The 20,947-nt window shown below is 24.7% G+C and overlaps 1 protein-coding gene across 1 annotated transcript; it reads left to right on the forward strand.

Annotated features, from left to right (window-relative positions):
* The first annotated feature begins 2,565 nt into the window (after positions 1 to 2,565).
* Positions 2,566 to 20,434, forward strand: LOC112687683 (allatotropins-like). The gene is made up of 3 exons (XM_025560542.1): positions 2,566 to 2,666; positions 16,055 to 16,329; positions 19,917 to 20,434. The coding sequence occupies exons 2-3, from the start codon at positions 16,070 to 16,072 to the stop codon at positions 20,056 to 20,058; spliced, it is 402 nt and encodes a 133-aa protein (XP_025416327.1). The 5' UTR covers positions 2,566 to 2,666; positions 16,055 to 16,069; the 3' UTR covers positions 20,059 to 20,434.
* Positions 20,435 to 20,947: the final 513 nt, after the last annotated feature.

Consider the following 20,947-nt stretch of genomic DNA (forward strand, 5'->3'; position numbering starts at 1 on the left):
TACTCGTAAAGTATTTTTAATACTTAACTGATATACGCTTAACTTATATAATACTCAACCATATGAATGAAAAAAAAATCAGAATTTGATTATCATTTATTTTAATTAATTAATTAATTTATTTATTTTAATTAATTTTAGTAACAAAAATAACTTAGTAAGACAATTAATATATTTTTTATGTTCTTCCATTGTTATAAATCGTAATAGTTTTAAAGAATCTAAAATTCTAAACATAATGTTTCTACTAATTGGCTATTAATTGGCTTTAAAATAGAAGAACATTTTATTTTAGAGTTACAGTTCTTTTCTTATACTATACTATTTAAGTTGTAAGATAAGTATTGCATTTATGGACATTGGTTTTTTTTTTTTTTTTGTCAATTCTTTATTAAATTGAAACTTGGCTATTCGAGTAGGTAGCATTGGTTCTTACTTAAATTTAAATAATTTCTTATGTATATGAAACTTTTTTACTGTTTATTTATGCACAAATTCTAGTCTATATAAGAAGTGGGAATATATTTTATTGAATGTTTTCAGCTTCTCATAAAATTATTGAAAAATGTAAAAAATCGTATAATAGTTACACCTTGTACGTGAAAAACGTTAACACAGTATATTATTATTTGTTAATCATATCAAAATTGGTAAAATATACCCAAGTCACTATGATTTGTTCGAGGAAATTGCAGAGGATAAATAGTTTAAAATTTTCTTTTAAACAAGTAATATTAAATACTGGTTGCACGTAGAAATTTATAATTTAATAAAAGACTTAAATCGCAAATAACTTCTGATGAAATAATATACTATTATACAAAAACAACTGTGTATTATTTTCATTAAAGCTGCTCCTCTGTCATTAATTTACCTATGAGTCAATCAATATATAAACCTTACTGATGAAAATATTTAGTGGTTGATAACAGTAAGCACAAAATACCTGCTTTATAAATGGTAGGTATAAACAAATTATTCGTAATGCAAATTTTCATTACGACTGCAACGTATACGGGATAGTATAGTATAGCGTTCACGGGATCGCTATACTTCTTAATCAAAAAAAAAAATCGAATGATCAATTTATGTACTAAGTTTCGGGAAATTAATATAATCAAATATTTTATACACCGAGAGAAAGATAATAAAGTAATAATAATTAAAGCTGGGATGTTGTTCCCGAATCACATCCTGAATATCGTTCGTTATTGTCGTTGGCGTCGGATAATAATTATCCGACGCCAATGACAACGACAATTATTTTAGAGAGTGTGAAAGATAGAGAAAGAGAGAGTGAAAGATAGAGTGATAGGAAATATACTACTTGAAAAAAATTAATAATCCTAATTGAATGTGCTATTATTAAATACGATGATTATTATCAAGTGTTAATGTTGTGTGTACATATTATAAGATATATGTTCGTGTAAGTAGTGTTTTTTGTGGTACGTAGACGATCGTGATATGATTTGTGCGATGCAATGCGATACTGCATTAGATCGAATTCAATTAATATAATTTACAACGAAGATATAATAATAAACACGCTATGCGAAATATTCGGTTTATGTTTGCATATATATTTTATGAGGCTTATTTCATATTATATAAATTATGCGTGTACAAATAACGTGTACACATAAAGTTTTTTATGTAATAATGAAAACGAATTCGAAATAAAAAAAAAACCATCTAGGTAACTTAATTATTAGTAATCGCAGGTGACTGCGCATCGAAATATGCCATATTGAGAATATCCCAATTCTCAAAATATTCTCTATTCGTATACAGTGAGCAATAGAGGCGCATTTCATACAGTAATTACATCCTGTCTATATATACACGGATTATAGTAAACGATAGTCGAACAAAATGAAGAAAATATTATAACGGATTGACAAAGAACAAATATTTCGTTATGATATGATCGAGGTAAACTATCGGATTCGATTACTCGCTTACTTATTATTCACCGACTGCTATCCTCGATATGAATAATATCGTGTTGAATTATAATAAATATTTTGAAACGCGGGACGTGTATAGTTCGGATTAATTAGGATGTTCGGGACGACACGGATTGTTTTGAAATGCGAATCCTGCGGACAGGGCAGTACCAATAAATAAATTAGTTAAAACATTGACTGCCCACCGGGTTCAATATACATATATATATATTTAAATATGTATTACTTTCGGCTTCATAGCTTAAGTACTGTGCACAAACATAAGCGCACACAAGTATTACCACGCATGTGTGTGTGTGTGTATAAAAAGAAAGAATGTACGTTTCGGACGACATGCGGCCGATATTGTCCCGGACGACTGCACGGGACGAATAGCGAGCGGTAAACAAACGAACAGAAACGTGGAAAAAAAAAAAAAACGTAAAATCAAATTATGCATATACACATACTATGGTATATTCGTACGTGTGGACACGGCGCCGATACACCAACAGGTTGCGCGGGGAAGAAAAGTTCCGAAGGTTGTCAGGGGGCGTATTTCGCGGTAACGCGCGATGACGCGGTTTGACGCGCTTTCGCCCTGCACTTGGTACATATTGCGCTGCGTCTTTGTCGGCGGCTTCATTCTGTTTGTCGCCCTATCCGCCGCATCCACGCGAATCCAACGCGCTCACGACAGATACTCAAGTCCGACCGGTAAGTCATTCTAAATGTATATATATATATATACATATATATGTGTGTGTGTAAATAATACATATATGTGTACGTATAATATTGTAAGAAATGTATCGGTTTTACACGTATACCGTGTTTCTAAACGGTCGACGATCAGTGAGACGGTCTCGCTTGCGAGAAGGTTATAATGTGTTCACTTACTTCGCAAAGAAAAGGGGAAAAACAATAGCAACGATCACAAGCATTGTGTACGATGTACACGATTGAATTTTTAGAAAATTATACTACCGTCGTCGAGAACGAGACGCGTTCAAATCTTCTTCTTTATATAGACGCTCTGAAAATGTTTTGAAGTCCAACAAAACGCGTTCCGCATTTCTGAAATAACCATGTGTCACTGTGTAAAATTATTCCGTTGCGAGTTACAAAATATTATTCTATTTCGGACATTTTACTCGAATTTCAGTTTTCAAGGTACGTCTTATCGGCATTGCGTGGAACGGTTGAATCGAATTACAAAAAGTAGTAACTTTTATTTCGAACCAACTGTTTTATAGTTAAATAATACGTTAACACTTTTAGGGTTCTGATGGAATACCGTTCAGCTTTAATTTGATATTATTAATTGATAGAAAAAATGATTTCATTGTTCCGTTAGTTTAAAAATGTTTGTAAATTATTTTATGCCATTACAGCGGAAAATTGAATTTTTAAATGAACTGCAGATTCTTTTACAAGATGTAGAATTATTATGTGTTTTCATTGTTTAAAGTGTCTAGCATGCACATGCAACTGAAATTTACATTTTTTTTTTTTTTAAGTGTAGTCATCATTTTTATTGTCGTAAATTAATGAGTTTAAAATAAACATAAAAGGTCCTTTAATGTCAAAGCTGTGTAATAACATTGTTAAAAATGTATTTAGAACAATATACATGTATAAAACTTATAATGAGTTGAAATTAAACATGAAACATAAATACAATTCAACAATCCAACTCGCAAATATAATATATAACTATTTATACATAATTAAAATAACAAAAAAATAATAAAATTAGTTGACTCTAGTGTAATCACTTTCATATAGTTTATTTTTTTTTTTTACAAAATTTGAAAATTGGTTATTTTTATCAATTTAATTTATTTTTATGTAGTTAATTAAACACAATTTACATGTACATTAAATCATTCCCTCGTTTCTACAACTTACTAATTTCAAAATATTGAAATATTTTCATAGATTAATTAAGTTTTAATTTGTTTAAACTATAACTATACTTAATAAGTAACATAATTACTATATGTGAAATATAATGAATTATTTATTTTACGACTATACATCACTCTTTATTTTTAAAAACCCTACTTTAGTATGAATTAGTGTGAATGGCTTTATAATAGAAGTTCATTTATACCTTTACAGAGTTAAATCAAAATTAGATATAAATTTAAGTTATTCTCAAAGTTCTTGGCTCAAAATGGATATTGATACTATTAAGTACAATAGTTCAGATAATAATTTTAGTAATAGCTGATGAATAATGTAAATTTGTAGATGTTTAAAAACCCAATTTTTAATTTAATTTATAGATTTCTAAGTTATAAACGTTATAAAATTGTAACCAACAGAGAATATAAGGTAAAAAATAAATATTTTAGAAACATATACTCGTATATATATTATAAAATAATAACTATACAATTGGTAAATTTAAGGAAAACACCATGTTGCTAAAATCATTTTTATTTTATCGGAAAATATTGAAGTGAATCTTTGTAAAGAAAAAAAATGCATGAAAGTTACTAATACTTAAACTTATGATGTTCGTTTCCTATTATTTTTTTTTTAACTATCATTATGTAACGATAAAAAAATTGCATTAGTAATTAAATCAATTTATTCTATCCAAACACAAACGTAAAAATAAAATTTGAATCGAGAATTATATGCAAACAATTCGTTACTATTCGTTAAGAATTGTTTGCTTTCACGGATGAATTTTTCTCCCTCGAGAGATATTTATAGAACTTAAATAATTTGTATTATATTGATTAGTCATTGACAAATATTAAAAATATATTGGATATTTTTCTTTATTTTCTCCACAGTATTCAAATATTTGAAAAATTGAAAAAAATTTGATACTGAACATTTTAACCAAACATAGTTATATGATATAGTATACCGTTTTAAATATAGTGTGATAGATACAGATGGATTAGATTTTATTTTCAGCGCTTGTGATGTTTATGAAAAGCTAGATTGCATATAATAATATTTTATTGAAGAAAAGTGTTTACGTAATTTCGTCCCGTAAAAGAACAGCATAGTAGCATTTTGTTCTATTAACTAATCAAACTTAAATACATTAATTTTATAACAATCACGCATTTGTACATATTATTTAATTTTGAATAAACTGAAAGTTTAGCAATGTTATTATTGATGTACAATGTACAAATATTAATATATAATACGCACTAATCAAATAGCATTGCATTTATTTTGTCAGGTAATTATCATTGAACACTAATTTATTATTACCAATATATATGTATTAGCGTTAATGTATAAAATAAGTAGTTATTTTAAAGAATAACGTGCACTTTCAATTAATGTATTGAATGAATCCAAAAATACATAATTCAACTAGTTATATTACATACTAGTAGATACTAGATATTTTATCAACTAATAAAAACGATTTAATTAATGTATATAAAATAATTATTAAATTCATAAATAAAAAATATTATTTTGATTTATCTTACGTCAATTTATTAAAACTATTTAATTGTTAAAATTTTAAACAAATTACAAATTCAAAATATCAAGACAATTTAAATAACCTCAATATTATTATAATATAATTTTTATTTATTAATTGGTAAACGAACTTTTTGGGTAGAACTTAAAGTTATAGTAAACTAAATTTTTTTTAATACATACACTGTTTTTAGTGCACTTTTGTTGGAAGGTGCGTTTGAAAAACCCTTGACCATTACCTTGTAATTGGGATTTGGGTGCCTTTTGAAGACAAATATTTTCATCTGGGATGTCATTGAGTTTAGTAAACTTTTCTGGACACATATTAAATTGTTATTATAAACTACAAACATTTACGAAAACCAAACTGGTGTAAAAATTTTAATTAGTAAAACCAAGTAATATATATATATATATATATATACGCACACATACATATAAAACTAAATTAACGAGCATATTTAGGAATTTTATAGACTAACTAGTTAACAGCTAGTTATTTACACGTTTTTTTTATACGGTTATTATTGTATATTCATGGACGTTTTTGATAATAATTACAATATTAGATTACATATTAAATGAAAACTAAATAAATAACCTACCTGAGTATTTGTATGGCTTTTGATAAAAATAAAGTTATACAATATAATAATAGTTTTTTAATGTTTCAACTTTTTAAGGTTATAAAATTAAATTAAATATTAAGGAAAGGACGAAGGGGGAATTGACAGTGTGGTGAGATCAAAAATAAAATATGCATTTTACTAAAATGTGTTGTTTTTATTGCACATAAACACGTTTAGAAACAACTGTTTTCCAAAAAATGCTTACATGCAATCATATTATCTTAGATTAGATTATTGTGCCAAAGGATGTGTGACTTTTGAAACAATGCTATTTGACGATATTGAAATTCTGACATTTATTTGAATTTTCACGTGGGCACTTACATAATTTATGCATCTATAATAAACTTTATTATTAAAGACGAAACGAAACATATTTAGAATATCGAGCATCTCGAGTGATGTCATTCCGATTGGTCCGTAGTGCGTATACCAGCATTTACCAGCTATTTAATGAAATTATGTTTATAATTATGATTTATTAACGACATACATTTAATTTCAATAGAAGAATAAATACTGTTTTTCATAATTCTTATTATATTCTCCTGATTAATTTTTAATTATAAATAACAAATTAATGAGAGAGAGAGAGAGAGAGAGATATTACAAAATAAGTGAATAAAGTGATAAAATAAAAGTAATAAGTGAATAAAATAAAGTAACACTTGTGGCGCAATCAAATTCTATCTAGGAATTCAGATATATTAAAATATGGTGAAATATTAAATAAATATGGTTTGTGGTTTAACAACAAAATACACATTTATATTATATATATATATATATATATATATAATCAACTAACGGAATGCTTGTATAAATATATTTACTACTTTTTTTATGATTTACTTTTTAAGTGTTTTTGAGATAGATATTTTTAAAACATTTATGTATTTTCTTCTACAGTTTAACGCAAATAAATAAATTATACCAATATCAAATTATAATGATGAAAAAGCAAAAATGTATGATTTAATAATTACTTCTTTTTTTTTGTCAAGTCCAAAGTAGGGGTTGTTCTCGAAAAGAACCACTTTAGGGAGCAATTTATTGACATTTTAGCACCGGTGTTGTCAGGAATTAGTTAGCTGTGAGAACACAGCATTAATAGGGACACCATCTGAAGATATTTCAGAAATGATAACTTTTATATTATCATGTTTAATTCAATTACTATAAACCACATATATTTTTAAACTCTGTTGAAACTAAAAAATTAATTATTCAAATAATAATTAAGTAAAACGCGTACTTCTATATTTTTTCTGAGTCTCAAGTGATCATAGATGATAATTTCATGTATAATATGATGTATCATTTTCGACATGTTTAACAAAAATATTTAAGTGGTCTGTAATGTATTTTTATTTTTACTAGCGATTTTCTAAGTACCTTTTTTCTTCTTGTCCCTATCACTTCTTTTTCGTTTCGTTATATAATTTTGGTCTTTAATAACAAATTGCTTATAATAGAAATAACATTTTTTTTACCATGATACGTAAAAAAAGAATCGAGAAAAAAATGAAATATTTTAGTGTCCAAAAATAAAACAACATATAGAAGAAAAAAGTATATTATGATAAAAAATTTTATTTTAAGTCGTAATTCAAAGCAAATGACAATGGAATATCGATTTCAAAATCCCCAACGATTTCACAAGTCCTTTTATAATGTCTTTTCTTGTGAAATACAAGCATATGAATGATTTTTGATAAAGTTATATGCTAAATTCAGTGACTGATTTTAAACTCAAAAGACCTCTTAGGTATTTATAATTTTGGGGATCTGAAAAAAAATCAGTTATCTCACTACTATTTGTCTACATTTTCGGTACGTATAATATAACAGCAATATTTTATAACATTACAAAACGATAAATATAAAACCATATTAGCAACAAATTAATGATATAAGAATTAATAAAATATATCATAATATTTATAATGTATTTTTATTTTTTTTTTTTTGCAATAATTTTTTACTACATTCATATAAAGCGTATCAAATACCTCAACAAAATATACTAATATATCATTATTAACAAATTTTGATGGTAATCAAAATTTATATTCTTATTCTAATTTTTCAATTGAAAATCATAGTACCTATTTAAAGTATTTAATTAACCATATTAATTTGTAATTTAATTTTATAATAAAATCGTAATTCAATCTTTTTTTCCGTTTTTTTTTTTTTTTTCATAGTAGATATTAATTTAATCGAATCATATTACATATTTAATTTTTACTCAATCGCTTAAGCCAGGGGTAGAGGGGAAGGGGATGAAGTGGTAATCATCACTCCTCTTGGAATTTTTTTTATTAAAAATTTAATAAATATTTTTTATAAGATACATTGTCATACAAATATACATAATAAATATTTATAAATATTTACTATCGAACACTATGTTTATCATTGTATAAGTAACATGTTTTATGATAAAAAATAATGAAGTGAAGTGTAGTTTTAATACCTACTGTTTGGAGACTAGTGTTCTGAAATATTCGTTTATATTATGCTTAAAGTTAAATATAAGCGCTGCACTTTATTTTTTTAAATTGCTCAAACTATGATTAGGTTTTCATTGTAATTTGTATATTATTCATAAATATTCTTACTTTCTTCGTATTTTCAATCTTAAACAAACTTAAGATCCTCTCATGACATTAGCAAAGTTTTCCATAGTTGATTCAAAAAATAAAAAAAATTAAGGTCTTTATAAGTTTTAGGCATTGTATCTTTATATAATATATAGCCACTATGTCTGATTAGTCTAGAATAATATTTCTTGATATATTCCCTATCAATTTTAGTTTGGAAACGAAATTTTAGCTAAAGCCATTAATATGCTCTGATACTTGAAACATCTGGAAAACAACTCGATAAAATGAAAAATGTATACCTACCTTTATATAAAACCACTCGTTTGATTATTTATTCATTTTCTTCTCGTTTGATTACAGTTTTAATCGGCATAAACTTTCCGGGAAATTCTAAATAAAATACGTATGGAGTACTCGCATATTGTTACTTTTTATTTTCAATACATAGATGAAATCACTTTTCGACTACCGTATTATATTTTAATCGATACGATAATTGTATTTGAACTGTACAATGAATTTATTTTTTATTTTAGACCTCTTTTAAACACTAAATCAGCAAAAAAAAAAAAAAAAAAAAATGTAGTAAATATTTATTTTTTTTTTCGATTTAAAATATAATACTACAAGTAATTAGAAAAGCGCACTATTAATAATTCTATAATCTGATGCACTAATCCGTTGCTCTATCCGTACGTTAATCTGCTAATCTGCTGTAAATTTTATCCAAGATTGCTGACGGATTATATAAAAAGTACAAAACATAATGAAGATAATAACTAATATTATAACAAGAGTTTCTATTTGTTTAATACCTTACGCTTATGTAAACCAGATGTCTGTATCGCCGAAGTACTCCAAAACTGTTTGGTTTCAGTGGGAAAGTTTTGATCCGAAAACCAGTACGTTATATACAAGCTGCATTGCTAATTTCAAATCGAATATTATAAATTAATTTGATTTTGAATACTTTATTGCAAAAACTGTAGATAATTAATTTCTCTGTATTGCAAAAACCAACGGATGTTGATATTATACCATATATTCTTGTTCATAACTTAAGAGTGCATAGGTTTTTTTCCAAACTTGCACATTATGCGGGTCGAAATAAAGAAGAGATTTACAGTGAGAGAGATAGAATGCTTTGAAAAGGGCTTTCAATTAACCGGATTTGAACAACGAATTCGACAATCCTAACAATCAGCTAATTGTTTAACAATGCTTGTTATAACACTCATTACGATCCATTTTAAACCAAGGGATTAAAGTTTAATTATTATATTATAGGCAGGATTAGATATTAGTATAATAGGTAATTTGGTAATAATATATTGGAATAATTTCATTTCATGGTAAACTCCTACAAAATATTCTCGTTTAAAACAATAATTTAACGATACTAAATATTAATATGAGAAAAAATAAATTTAAAATAAATAAACAATTATAATATAACATGTCTGAATATAATAACACAATATTTCTTTTTTTTTTCAATTATTTAATATACACTTATAGTTTTTAAGTTCTTAATAATTACTTATAATTTTATGGCTAATAATTGTATTAATAAACTATCTGTTTATTCTATATCATTAGACAAAATACTTTTTAATTAAATAATATTAAATTAATGATACATACAAGCATACAGTATTTGGTAATACACATTAGAAGGATAAAATATATTTTTGAGGTATTGAAGAAAAAAATATATGATTTTATTTTGATATTTATTTAATATTAATAAATATTTATTTTAATACTTTATATATAAAGATGAAAATTAAATACTTCACTTTGATTTTTTAGGTTAATTGTTTGAACTTTATTAGTAGCGTAGCCAAAAAGAGTCAGAGTAGAACAAATAATTAGTATTATATAATTACATTAAAGACATAAATGTATTCTTAGTTAATTTTTACATTTTTTTTGTATTTCGTTATAATATATATAAATTATATACAGTATGGGGTGTTTAAATACCCATATTCATCCAACTCTACCTAGGCTCATGACACAATTAAAAAAAGTATTTATCCCCCACTCCTCCAATTAAAAATCCTGGCTACACTATTGGGCTATAAAGAAAAATCCAATTAAAAAATCTTTTGAAAAATCTTTGAAAAAAGTTTAAAAGTTCTTCGATTAAATTAGATAATAAAATAATAGCCTACGCGTTAATGCGATGAATAGTATTCAATATGGACAATACGCCGTAGTTAACATTGTTAACAGTATTTTGTAACAGTGCATTTACTATATATTTATTAAGTACTATGGAAAAAAAAGTTTTTTTATAGTAAAAAAATATTTTAAATTAAAAATTGTTATTTTAGAATAATATTTCTTCATTTACTACTGCCACAATAAAATAAAAAAAATCTGATGAATGATGAAATTTAATATTATAAGGAATCTAGGGCATTTATCGTTGTCTTTTGCTATCCTTTGCCTAACATAAATATTTCTTCTTGCTTCTTATATAAAAAAAAATATTAAAAATATTAATTTAAAATATTTATTTAAATATTTCATAAAAAAAAAAATGTAATTTAAATTATTTCTATATTGACATCAACACCATATTAAAAAAATACATAAAATCTATTTAAAATAACAACAGTATTAAATAATATTTAAAACATTTATCATATTACACATTTCATACATATTATTAAATAGTTTCTAATTTTAATATAGTATTTTTTCAAATTAGTAAGACTACAAAATTTCAATTATACTTTTAACACAAAATCTAAAATTATGATAAAATTTCTTTTTTACAGTGTACATAATTTGTTAATCTCAAAATGCAACATAACCTGAAAAATATTAAATTCTGAAATCTTGTGACTGATGGTAGGATATTATTGATGAAGTATACTTGATGTATAGGAGTTATTAAATAAATAAAAAAAATCAATTTTATTTCTATCTTCCATCTTAAACGTTTCTGTTGAATAGGAAAGAGGGAGGCCAAATAATTTAAGCATGTTAAATAATTATAACCCTACGAAAATACTATCCATTATTTTGCTGTTAATAGAAAATGTAATCCATTTATAAGTATTTTCGCAATATTGAGTGTTTAAGAATCTATGCTAATAAAGTACGCTATCTAGGACTTAAGTACTATTTTATGCTTCATGACGTACAAACCTTTTTGGGTTATATAAGATGTAATGCATATTATTATATCTTAAAATAGTATTAATGTTGATAGTGAAAATATCCTGTTTAGTTCCATAAAATTATACAATACAATTTCATTGTTTACAATTTAAGTATAATCTTTATAAACGAATATTAGATACTAATAGATGGCTTTGCATCATGTAATTTTTTATATATTATTATTTACAGATTAAAAGATAAAATAAATTAAGTTTTTCTAAAACATGATAAATTATTTTTTTCTGTAATTTTGAGCCAGATACTATTTTTGTTTAAATAATATTCACTTGACTTATTGATGTAATTTTCACTGTTATAGTTGCATTTAATTTTCACGTTGTGAAAATAATTGTTATGTAATCGTTTGTTGATTTAATTTAATTGTTAAGTGTACTTTATAAAATTATTCCAATGTAATTGACATATATTCTTGATTCTTTTTATATTACTACATTTATAGTAAATTACTCCAAATACGCGAATAAGTGTTATATATTTAGCGTTAACATAATTTATTTATTACAAAGATGTACATGGGCATGTAATGTATGGGCATTATGAAAGTACAATGCTAAACATTTTTATTTAAAAATATATTAAATAAAGTTGTATAAAGTAAAAATTAGTTGGCTCAAAGTTTTTGAATAAAAAATAATAAATGTCAATCTTTTTTACTGTTGGTTTTAAAGATGTTTAAGGGGAATGGATAATTAAATATTAATTGGATCAAATTTAAATAAAGCGTTCATTTATATTTAAAAAAAATGTAATTCAAATGCAAATAAACATGTTCAAAAAGTATTACAATAATAATATTAATAATGATAAATCAAAACCAGATAATAATAATTCAGTTAGTTTATATTAATTTTACTTTACAATGTTCGGTAGGAAATATTTCTAGAAGTCAGTTATTGTATTAATTTTGAAAATATAAAAAATGGTTTATTATGTTTTGTAAATGACTGAAGACAAATGATTATCCAATATTAACTAGTATGATGTAACTAGTATCATGGTTTATGATGTTTTGAAATCCTTATCAAATAAGTGATTTAGTAAACACTAAATAAAATTTACGTACAATGTACGATACTCTATAGTGTATACATTAGATAATTTATAACATAAAAATAGGAAAATGTGTAACATTTAAAATTGAAATGCCTTGAGCGACCTTCAAATATTTTTTAATATGTACCAAACTCTCAAATAAGCATTTTTATACTAAATTAAACAATATTAAAATATGAGACAAATAAAAAAAAAAAAACTCACACCTATAAGTGAGTGCCACCCTAACGTACATAATATAAAGTTCACTAATTCAATAAAGATAAAAATAATCAAAGAAAATATTGAATGATTTCTATGCATGATAAATTTATAATTTTTCTTCACTAAAACTGCCACAGCGTAATCAGAAAGCAACTTGAATTTTAAAAATGAAACCAATGTTGATTTAATCAATTTTGTTAACGAATGATGACTTACATTTTATTTAAAGTAATTTTTCTGTAGTTTTATCGTAGTTATCGGGAAATCTCATTACTTCTTGATTAAAGAATAATATTTTTAAAGTTTCTCTCTGTGCTAGAACCTAATAAAACTACTTTTAATTTATATATTTTTTTTTTATTTCAAAAAAGTTTAATTGAAAAAAAAATCATAAATTAATGTTATTAAAAAAAAATTATTTTATTTTATTTAGAGTGCACAACTAATAGATTGATTTAAATGAGTTTTTATTTAAAAAAAAAAACTTGGTAACCTGAATAAAAAGGTTTTAGAATATTTTGTTTCTAGCGATTATCAATATCTGCATTTAAAACAGCAAATGCGTATGTTATTGAACAAAAATAACTCAGAAGCAAAGTTAAGATTTGATCTACCATAAAATTTTGTGTACTATAGTATATTTACAATTTAAATTACAGATTACTTTGGATTGAATGGATACAAATATGCAGTGTAGAATACCATACATTTTATATTTATTATTTACCTGCGAAATGCTTAACACCCTGTGGTCTTTAACCATAAGTCACATAAATTATGAAAAAAAAATTATGTAAATTTGATGTACATTTATCTTAATTTTATAAGTATGATGCTCATATTTTGATCCAAAAAGTTAATATTTTATTTATACTTGAGATGAGCAATAAATTATTTTTAAAAGGTTTATTTATTATTTTGTGAAAGTTTCGTATAAAATCTAATTAAGTTCTAGCGTATTTATAATTTTTATTTTTTTAAGTAATGTTACTAAAAAGCTTATGAAAAAGAATAGAATATTTAATATCAACCTGTGAAAATATTATATATTTATGTAAATAAAAATAGGTATTTGCTAAAAAAACTTTTTAAATATGTATACACATATGAAAAATGACTACAATGAAGTCAAGAACAAATGTGCAAGAAATACCTTTTAAAATGTCAATTATTATCATATTATTTACAAATATAATTATACCAGCGATTCCCAAAGTAAGTTCCGTGGAACCTAAATTTTCCATGGGACAATCTCAAGGGTTCCACAAGGTGGACATTGAGTGCAATAATTGTCTTAAAAAATAATCATGAACTATCTTTAAAAAATTATTTGAAATACCAATTATTTTTTCAATTAATTATTGAAAAATTGAGGTTAATTGAAGTTACATAGATTGAGATTCTATGAAACACCAACTATTTCCTAAGGATTCTGTGATCGTAATCATTTTTGGAACTATTGAATTATAAGGTAAAAACATTTATAGGATTAGAATATAACTGAGAATTGAGAGAAAAAATATTTTTATTCAATTAAATTTTTTGAAAAAACAAAAGAAAATCTTACTGATTCCAATCACTTTCATTTATGATTGCAATTGTGCAATATGTGCAATTTTTTTTTTTTTTGGTCTGGAATATAGTGTTATAACTTGTATTTAAATTGGTTGTAATATTTTAGCAATAATTTAGTTGTAATAATTAAATTACGCTATTCATAATACAAAATCATCACCGTTATAATACTTATGGCTATTTAAATACTAAATGAGTTTCGATAATATAATGATATATTTCTATTACAATGAATATTAATCAATTTATTCTTAATATTCTTCAATATATAGTTGCATATTTTCAAAATCAAATAAATCAGTAAAAACATCTGTTTATTTGAAATGTTAATAAAAAACGTTTAATTCGTTTGATATGATATTGTTCCATAAGCTTATTTTTAAATAAATTAAAATTATTATTAATAATATACTAAATATTATTATTAAAAAAAAAAATTAGTATATCAATCAGTTATAATATAACTTAAGTGAATAAATTGCATAATGATAAAAGCAAGAAATATAAATAATTTTTCAGAACAATAGGTAAATCGCCAATCTAAACCTTCTTAACATACTAGTAATATAGGTAATTTAATGTAATATTATGTTACACGTTATTCATATGCGCCTTAATAATTTGAACGTGATCTTGTATATATAAAGAAAAAAACTAAATTTAATCATAAAATCGCTCAAGAAAACCTGGAACTTTTTGATAGAATGAAATTGTATAGAAAGTTTAACGAATACCTATTTACATATAAATAGAGATACCTATTTTTAAAATATCAAAAACTTATAGATGCGTACTATATAGAGAAAAAGAAGAGTCTAAAAGGAACATGAGTTTAAACTACACATAATTTTTATTTAATGTAATTCAATTTTGCCAGCTTGTTATTATTGTGCTATAGTTAAATTATTTGAAACTTAGTAGTTACTGAGCTGAATAGACTAAATATTATAGTAAGTAGTGGCATAAATGGATGAGAACAAACAATGTTTACCTTTTATCACTATTAAGAACCAATGAATTAAAACATGACATTTTATATTGTTATTCCCTCCTGAAAATCATAAGGTATTGTTTTGTTTTAAACCAGTTTTAACTTTTTATAAATAATACCTAGATTTAATTACCATTATGAAATATCGTAAAAGCTGATAGGTATTCACCTTTAAATATGCTATGTACACAAAAAATGAAACAAAATTATAAAAGTTTGCAATTTTGGTACAGTTAAATTTTTTGAAATCGATTCGGAATTGTTTGGAAAATATCTTATTGAAAATAAATTAAGAATAACTTTTTTGTTTAATCAACAATTATAAACGTGTTAGACTTTTATTAAATATGGTTAGAGATAAATTAATGTTTGTTTTAGGTAAATTTTATTATCATGGCAGTCAACAATATAATGGTTCGGCTGTTGATTATAGAGATCACATTTTTGATATTAGCAGTTGTCAATTCATACCCGACATTTGGAGACAACGAATATAAACATAAAAACAGAGACAAAGGGAGAACTATAAGAGGCTTCAAAAATATGGACTTATCTACGGCTAGAGGATTCGGCAAACGAGCCGACCATTATGTTATGAATTTAATGCCATCGGATCTACTTGTGGACAACAAAGACGATAGCTTCAATCAAAAGTAAGTTTTGAGCGTATTTATAATTTATGCGAGTACAGAAATTAGGATTTTAATTACAATAAAGAACCATTGAAATTGTGCGTGACAAAATTATAGAGGGCATTACATAAAACTCTAGTAAAATCTAGTAAATCTAGTGCTGGCCATTTTTGCGGTGATATAAAATTTTAAATATTAGAACTCTGAACAAACGTAATTAAATTTTACGCAATAAGCTGATACTTAATTTAATAAGCCCTTTGAAAAAACATTAACTCAGATATATAGTAATGAAATGTGATCAAGCTGCATAATTTAATTTGATTTTTTCTATCATAAGTGGTTTTAAATAATTTATTTTAGACAACAGGCAGATTATGGATAGTTGATAAAGAATATCTTAATAATATTATAATAATTATTATATAAAAATATGAACTCGAAACATTGTGAAAAACATATTATAAATAATACGTGTTTTTGATAATGAACATTATTTAATAAATTAATGCCCAGTATATAAGTGTTATTTCACTGACATACAGTTAATATATACTGTGGAACAGTATCTATATTTCCTTCAATGTCTGTTGTAAATAAAAACGAATATAATTTACAAATAAGTAGTATTAACACAAAGTTTTAACTTTGAATCCAATATTTAATCTAGTTTTTAGATAATAAGCTGTTTATTGTATATTAAATCTCTATTTCAACCATAAAGTACCATTAAGCTGATATAATCTTTAATAATACATTTTGAAAAATTGATTAGTTATATCGTTAATATAAATAATTACAATGGGTTGTTTATAGAAACAAAAAATGCTCCAAACTTATACAATATAAATGTACAATAACATGTACGTACAATAAAAATATGTAAACAAATACGAGAGTATTAATAATAAGTTACTCGTATATCAAGACATTTGACTAAGAAATTATAGGTACTATTAATTATGAGTCTTATTTTTAAATATGCAATACAAATTAAAATTAAAAAAAAACTTAAATCATCAACATCATATATCATTTTTTTTATCGAATTTTACACTTACTTAATTCTTCATAATTCAAATATATGAATACAGTACATTATGTAAATTCAAAAAAAAAATATTTTAAACGTTTTAAAAAAACGCGGAAGTGTAGATTAAATCTTCAAAGAAACGGAAAATTTACCACGCTAGTGAAATATGTTTTTTTTATTTGTTAACGTAGGCAAAAATAAGAGAAAAAGTATAAACATACTACTTATAATTATACTATGGTATTAATCATTTTTAATATCCTCTTAAACCGTTCAGGAAAATCATTGAAATTAAGTTAAACTATTTCTTTGTTTTTGTGATAAATATATTACTTTATGTAGGTCATTGTACTTTAATTTTGTGTTTAAACATTCACTATGAACGATTCATAGGAATACTCGGTAAAAGGATTCAGTGCCTCATATCTTTTTTAATGTCAGCTTCAATGAGCAAAATTTACGTCAGTGCAATTGTTTATATTAACATTTCTATGTTAAAAATAAAAAATTTAAAAATTTATAAAAAGTAGTACTCTTGGTGTATTATTTAATTTTTGAAAAAAATGTTGGTTACTTTTTATTATTTTGAGGCTTTCAGAATTTTAGGTAAACCGCTGCAACGTATCGTATTTTATAAAAATATTTCATAACACTTCTGATATTCACCACTTTTTTTTTTTTTTTGTTGCTGTTACTAGAAAATAACTAGAAAATCCTCCAGTTATCGTTGCGTGTCAATATTTTAACGGAAGAAAAACACTTTCAAACTTGTTTATTTTTAGTTCGTATAAATATCGGGAATCTTGGCCTATTTGAAAAGGTCCGAATAAAAGTTTATCCAGGAAAATGGTTTGTACATGGTTACAGCACGCGTGGTGTTCTTGATACGTTCGGACTCAATTATGTATGTTCAATATAAATATAAAAGTAAAAATCGGCGTATCCCCGCTGCTACAAACGCACCTACATACATTCGTATCGGTCCCAATAATAACATAGACTGCATCGTAGTTATTGTTCTTGACTTATAAAAAGTACTATGTAATGATCAATATATTTTCGGTACTAACGTTCATCCCATAATGCATCAAAGCGGTAATATTTTCTGTCTTATTTAACATTTATAAATTCGTATTGAAAATCATAGTAAATTCTCATGGTATATTTTGGACATATATAACATTATTACACCCCCAACGCGAGTTGATAAATAAAATAATGTACACTATTATGTAAGTACAAAAATAATGATGGTTTAGCATTGATGTTTCAATAAAAAAAAAAAAATTTAAAAAATAATTAAAACCACCAGATCTTGGTTGTAATATTACTACATGTACCAAAGCGTCCCACGGCCGTATTTCTGTCTATTCATTTTTACTATCAACATTAGATGACTTTGATTTCTGTGAGATCTATTGTTTAATGAATTCGTTCCTTTATCGTAGCAATTTTCTCGTACTTTGAAATGGCGATTATATTCTATACTTCAAGTGTTTCGTCTACATACTTCATCGGTGGTCCTGTGGGTGCTGTGAACTTTATGCGCTTTGCACAATCGATCGTTTTCATAACTTCAAAATCAGGAAGACTGCTGACCGCCGCCTTTTAGGTCCCCTTTATAAGTGCTCGGTAATATATGGAAAATAACCGCCACTGTATACCCACATAACCATATGTGTAATTAATTAATGTTGTATATGAATAAATTGTACAAAGATTAGATTAATTTAGATTCAAAGATTTGATATAAAGTAAATGTATTATGTGCTTTGATGCACCACTTGTTTAATAAATGAAGGCGGTGTGCTTAGAAACGTTTTTTTGTTTTTAATTTATTCGGTGTAAATATGGTTAAAAAAAAAAAACTGAAGACTTAAGGTAACTACGAAACATTTTCATATCGTTTAATCTTGTAACGGTTAGGCTGTTTTATAATTTACAAGACACGCGATTACACGAGATTGATCGGTTAAAAATATTTTATCAACTTCCATCATTCTTCTCTTATAATGCGTATTCTATATGGTGTATTATTTATATTACTCTCTATTTTTCAAAAAAATTTACCTAGTTAAAAAAGGATGATACGTTTACATAATCAATGGTGGTTTTTAGAATTTTTTCTAGAGAGGGGATTCTTTGATATTATATTTCAATTTATTAAAACACAAACATTTTTAACCCATTAATAATTATTGATTTATAACGTAATTATTATATAAACGAAAAAACATAACATATTAAATACGAGAGTCCTGTGTGAATAATATATCATAACTTAAATTCGAAATCTGGGGGAGGGTTCAGCCCCCCCTAAATCTCTCTCACCATAAAACAATCACAATACGTAACTATAACAATATAGTTAGTAAATTTCTATAAAAAAAAAATCTGTCTCAAAAAAAAAAAATGTAGGATCAACTCAAAGTTGCACTAATTTTATAGTTAATATAACTGTATGTCAAGTATATACATGTCAATGTGAATAAAATAATATTCGTAATATATGTATGATGTGAAGATCACAAAAAGAAGAACGAAAAAATAAATGAACAATGTTATTTTTTTACAGCATACCGATGGAGGGATCGTTGGAAAAAATTTTGAAGAATAAATACTTTGCGAAAAATCTGATTGAAAAGTTAATCGACGTCAACCACAATGGTTATATTTCCATCGAAGAATTGCTGCAGCCAATCGATGGTGAATCATAATAAAAAGTTATATATAAATATAAATATATATATTATTAAAGTCAGTTTCACTAACAAATTATTTCGTTGTATATGTCTTCAAAGTTACAAAAAAAATATGTATTAATGTAATTATCAGTATAAAGATTTTATTTCATTTTAAAATTTATAATTTACATACTTAATTATTGTTATTATATAGTAATTCAAAACTAAACAATTTTGTGTAGCTTATAGTAGAAATTACTGACTTTTTGAAAAATAAAATTGATAAATATACACTGAAGACGATCCACAGAATTAATATGCAAAAGAAACATGTGATAGCGTCTCAAATATTGTTTATGCTTTAAAAGTGCTAAGATATAAATATATGCATAAACTTACATTATATATATATATGTATATTTGAAATAATTTTTTTTAAATACCTATAATTTCATTCCATCGGTGAGAACCTGTAATGTTTTCTAGAAATAAAAGGTATACAAAGGTAAATAAAAGGTATCATTTCTCAAATAATTTTTAATGCATTTTTTACATTGTGTCTGAGGTGTAAACAACAAAAACAAAAATAACATTAAAATGGATTGTCAAAAGTTATTAAATAATGTGTTGTTTAAATAACAATCAATACTACTTAGAATGTATATGTATAATTCATACATTGATTATATTGAAAATAAAATAAGTGAGTCATGAGTGTAAAAAAAGATGATTCAAGTTTATATATATATATATAAAAAAAAATAAAAAAATAGTACTATAATTTCATTCAAAATATTATATTAGAGAAATTAAAATAAATATTTATGACAAAAACAAGCTCCAAGCTCTTGCAAATATAACTTGAAAATATTTCTTATTAAATCACATATTATACGAGTATCATATAATGTTTATTTAATTG

The sequence above is a fragment of the Sipha flava genome, unplaced genomic scaffold (genome assembly GCF_003268045.1).
Source record: "Sipha flava isolate LNK unplaced genomic scaffold, YSA_version1 35a_pilon_pilon, whole genome shotgun sequence".
Lineage (NCBI taxonomy): Eukaryota > Metazoa > Arthropoda > Insecta > Hemiptera > Aphididae > Sipha > Sipha flava.

Coding starts and splice junctions, on each gene's coding strand:
- LOC112687683 (XM_025560542.1), top strand. CDS start 16,070: ATGGCAGTCAACAATATAATGGTTCGGCTGTTGATTATAGAGATCACA. Junction 16,330..19,916: donor GACGATAGCTTCAATCAAAA/GTAAGTTTTGAG, acceptor ATTTTTTTACAG/CATACCGATGGAGGGATCGT.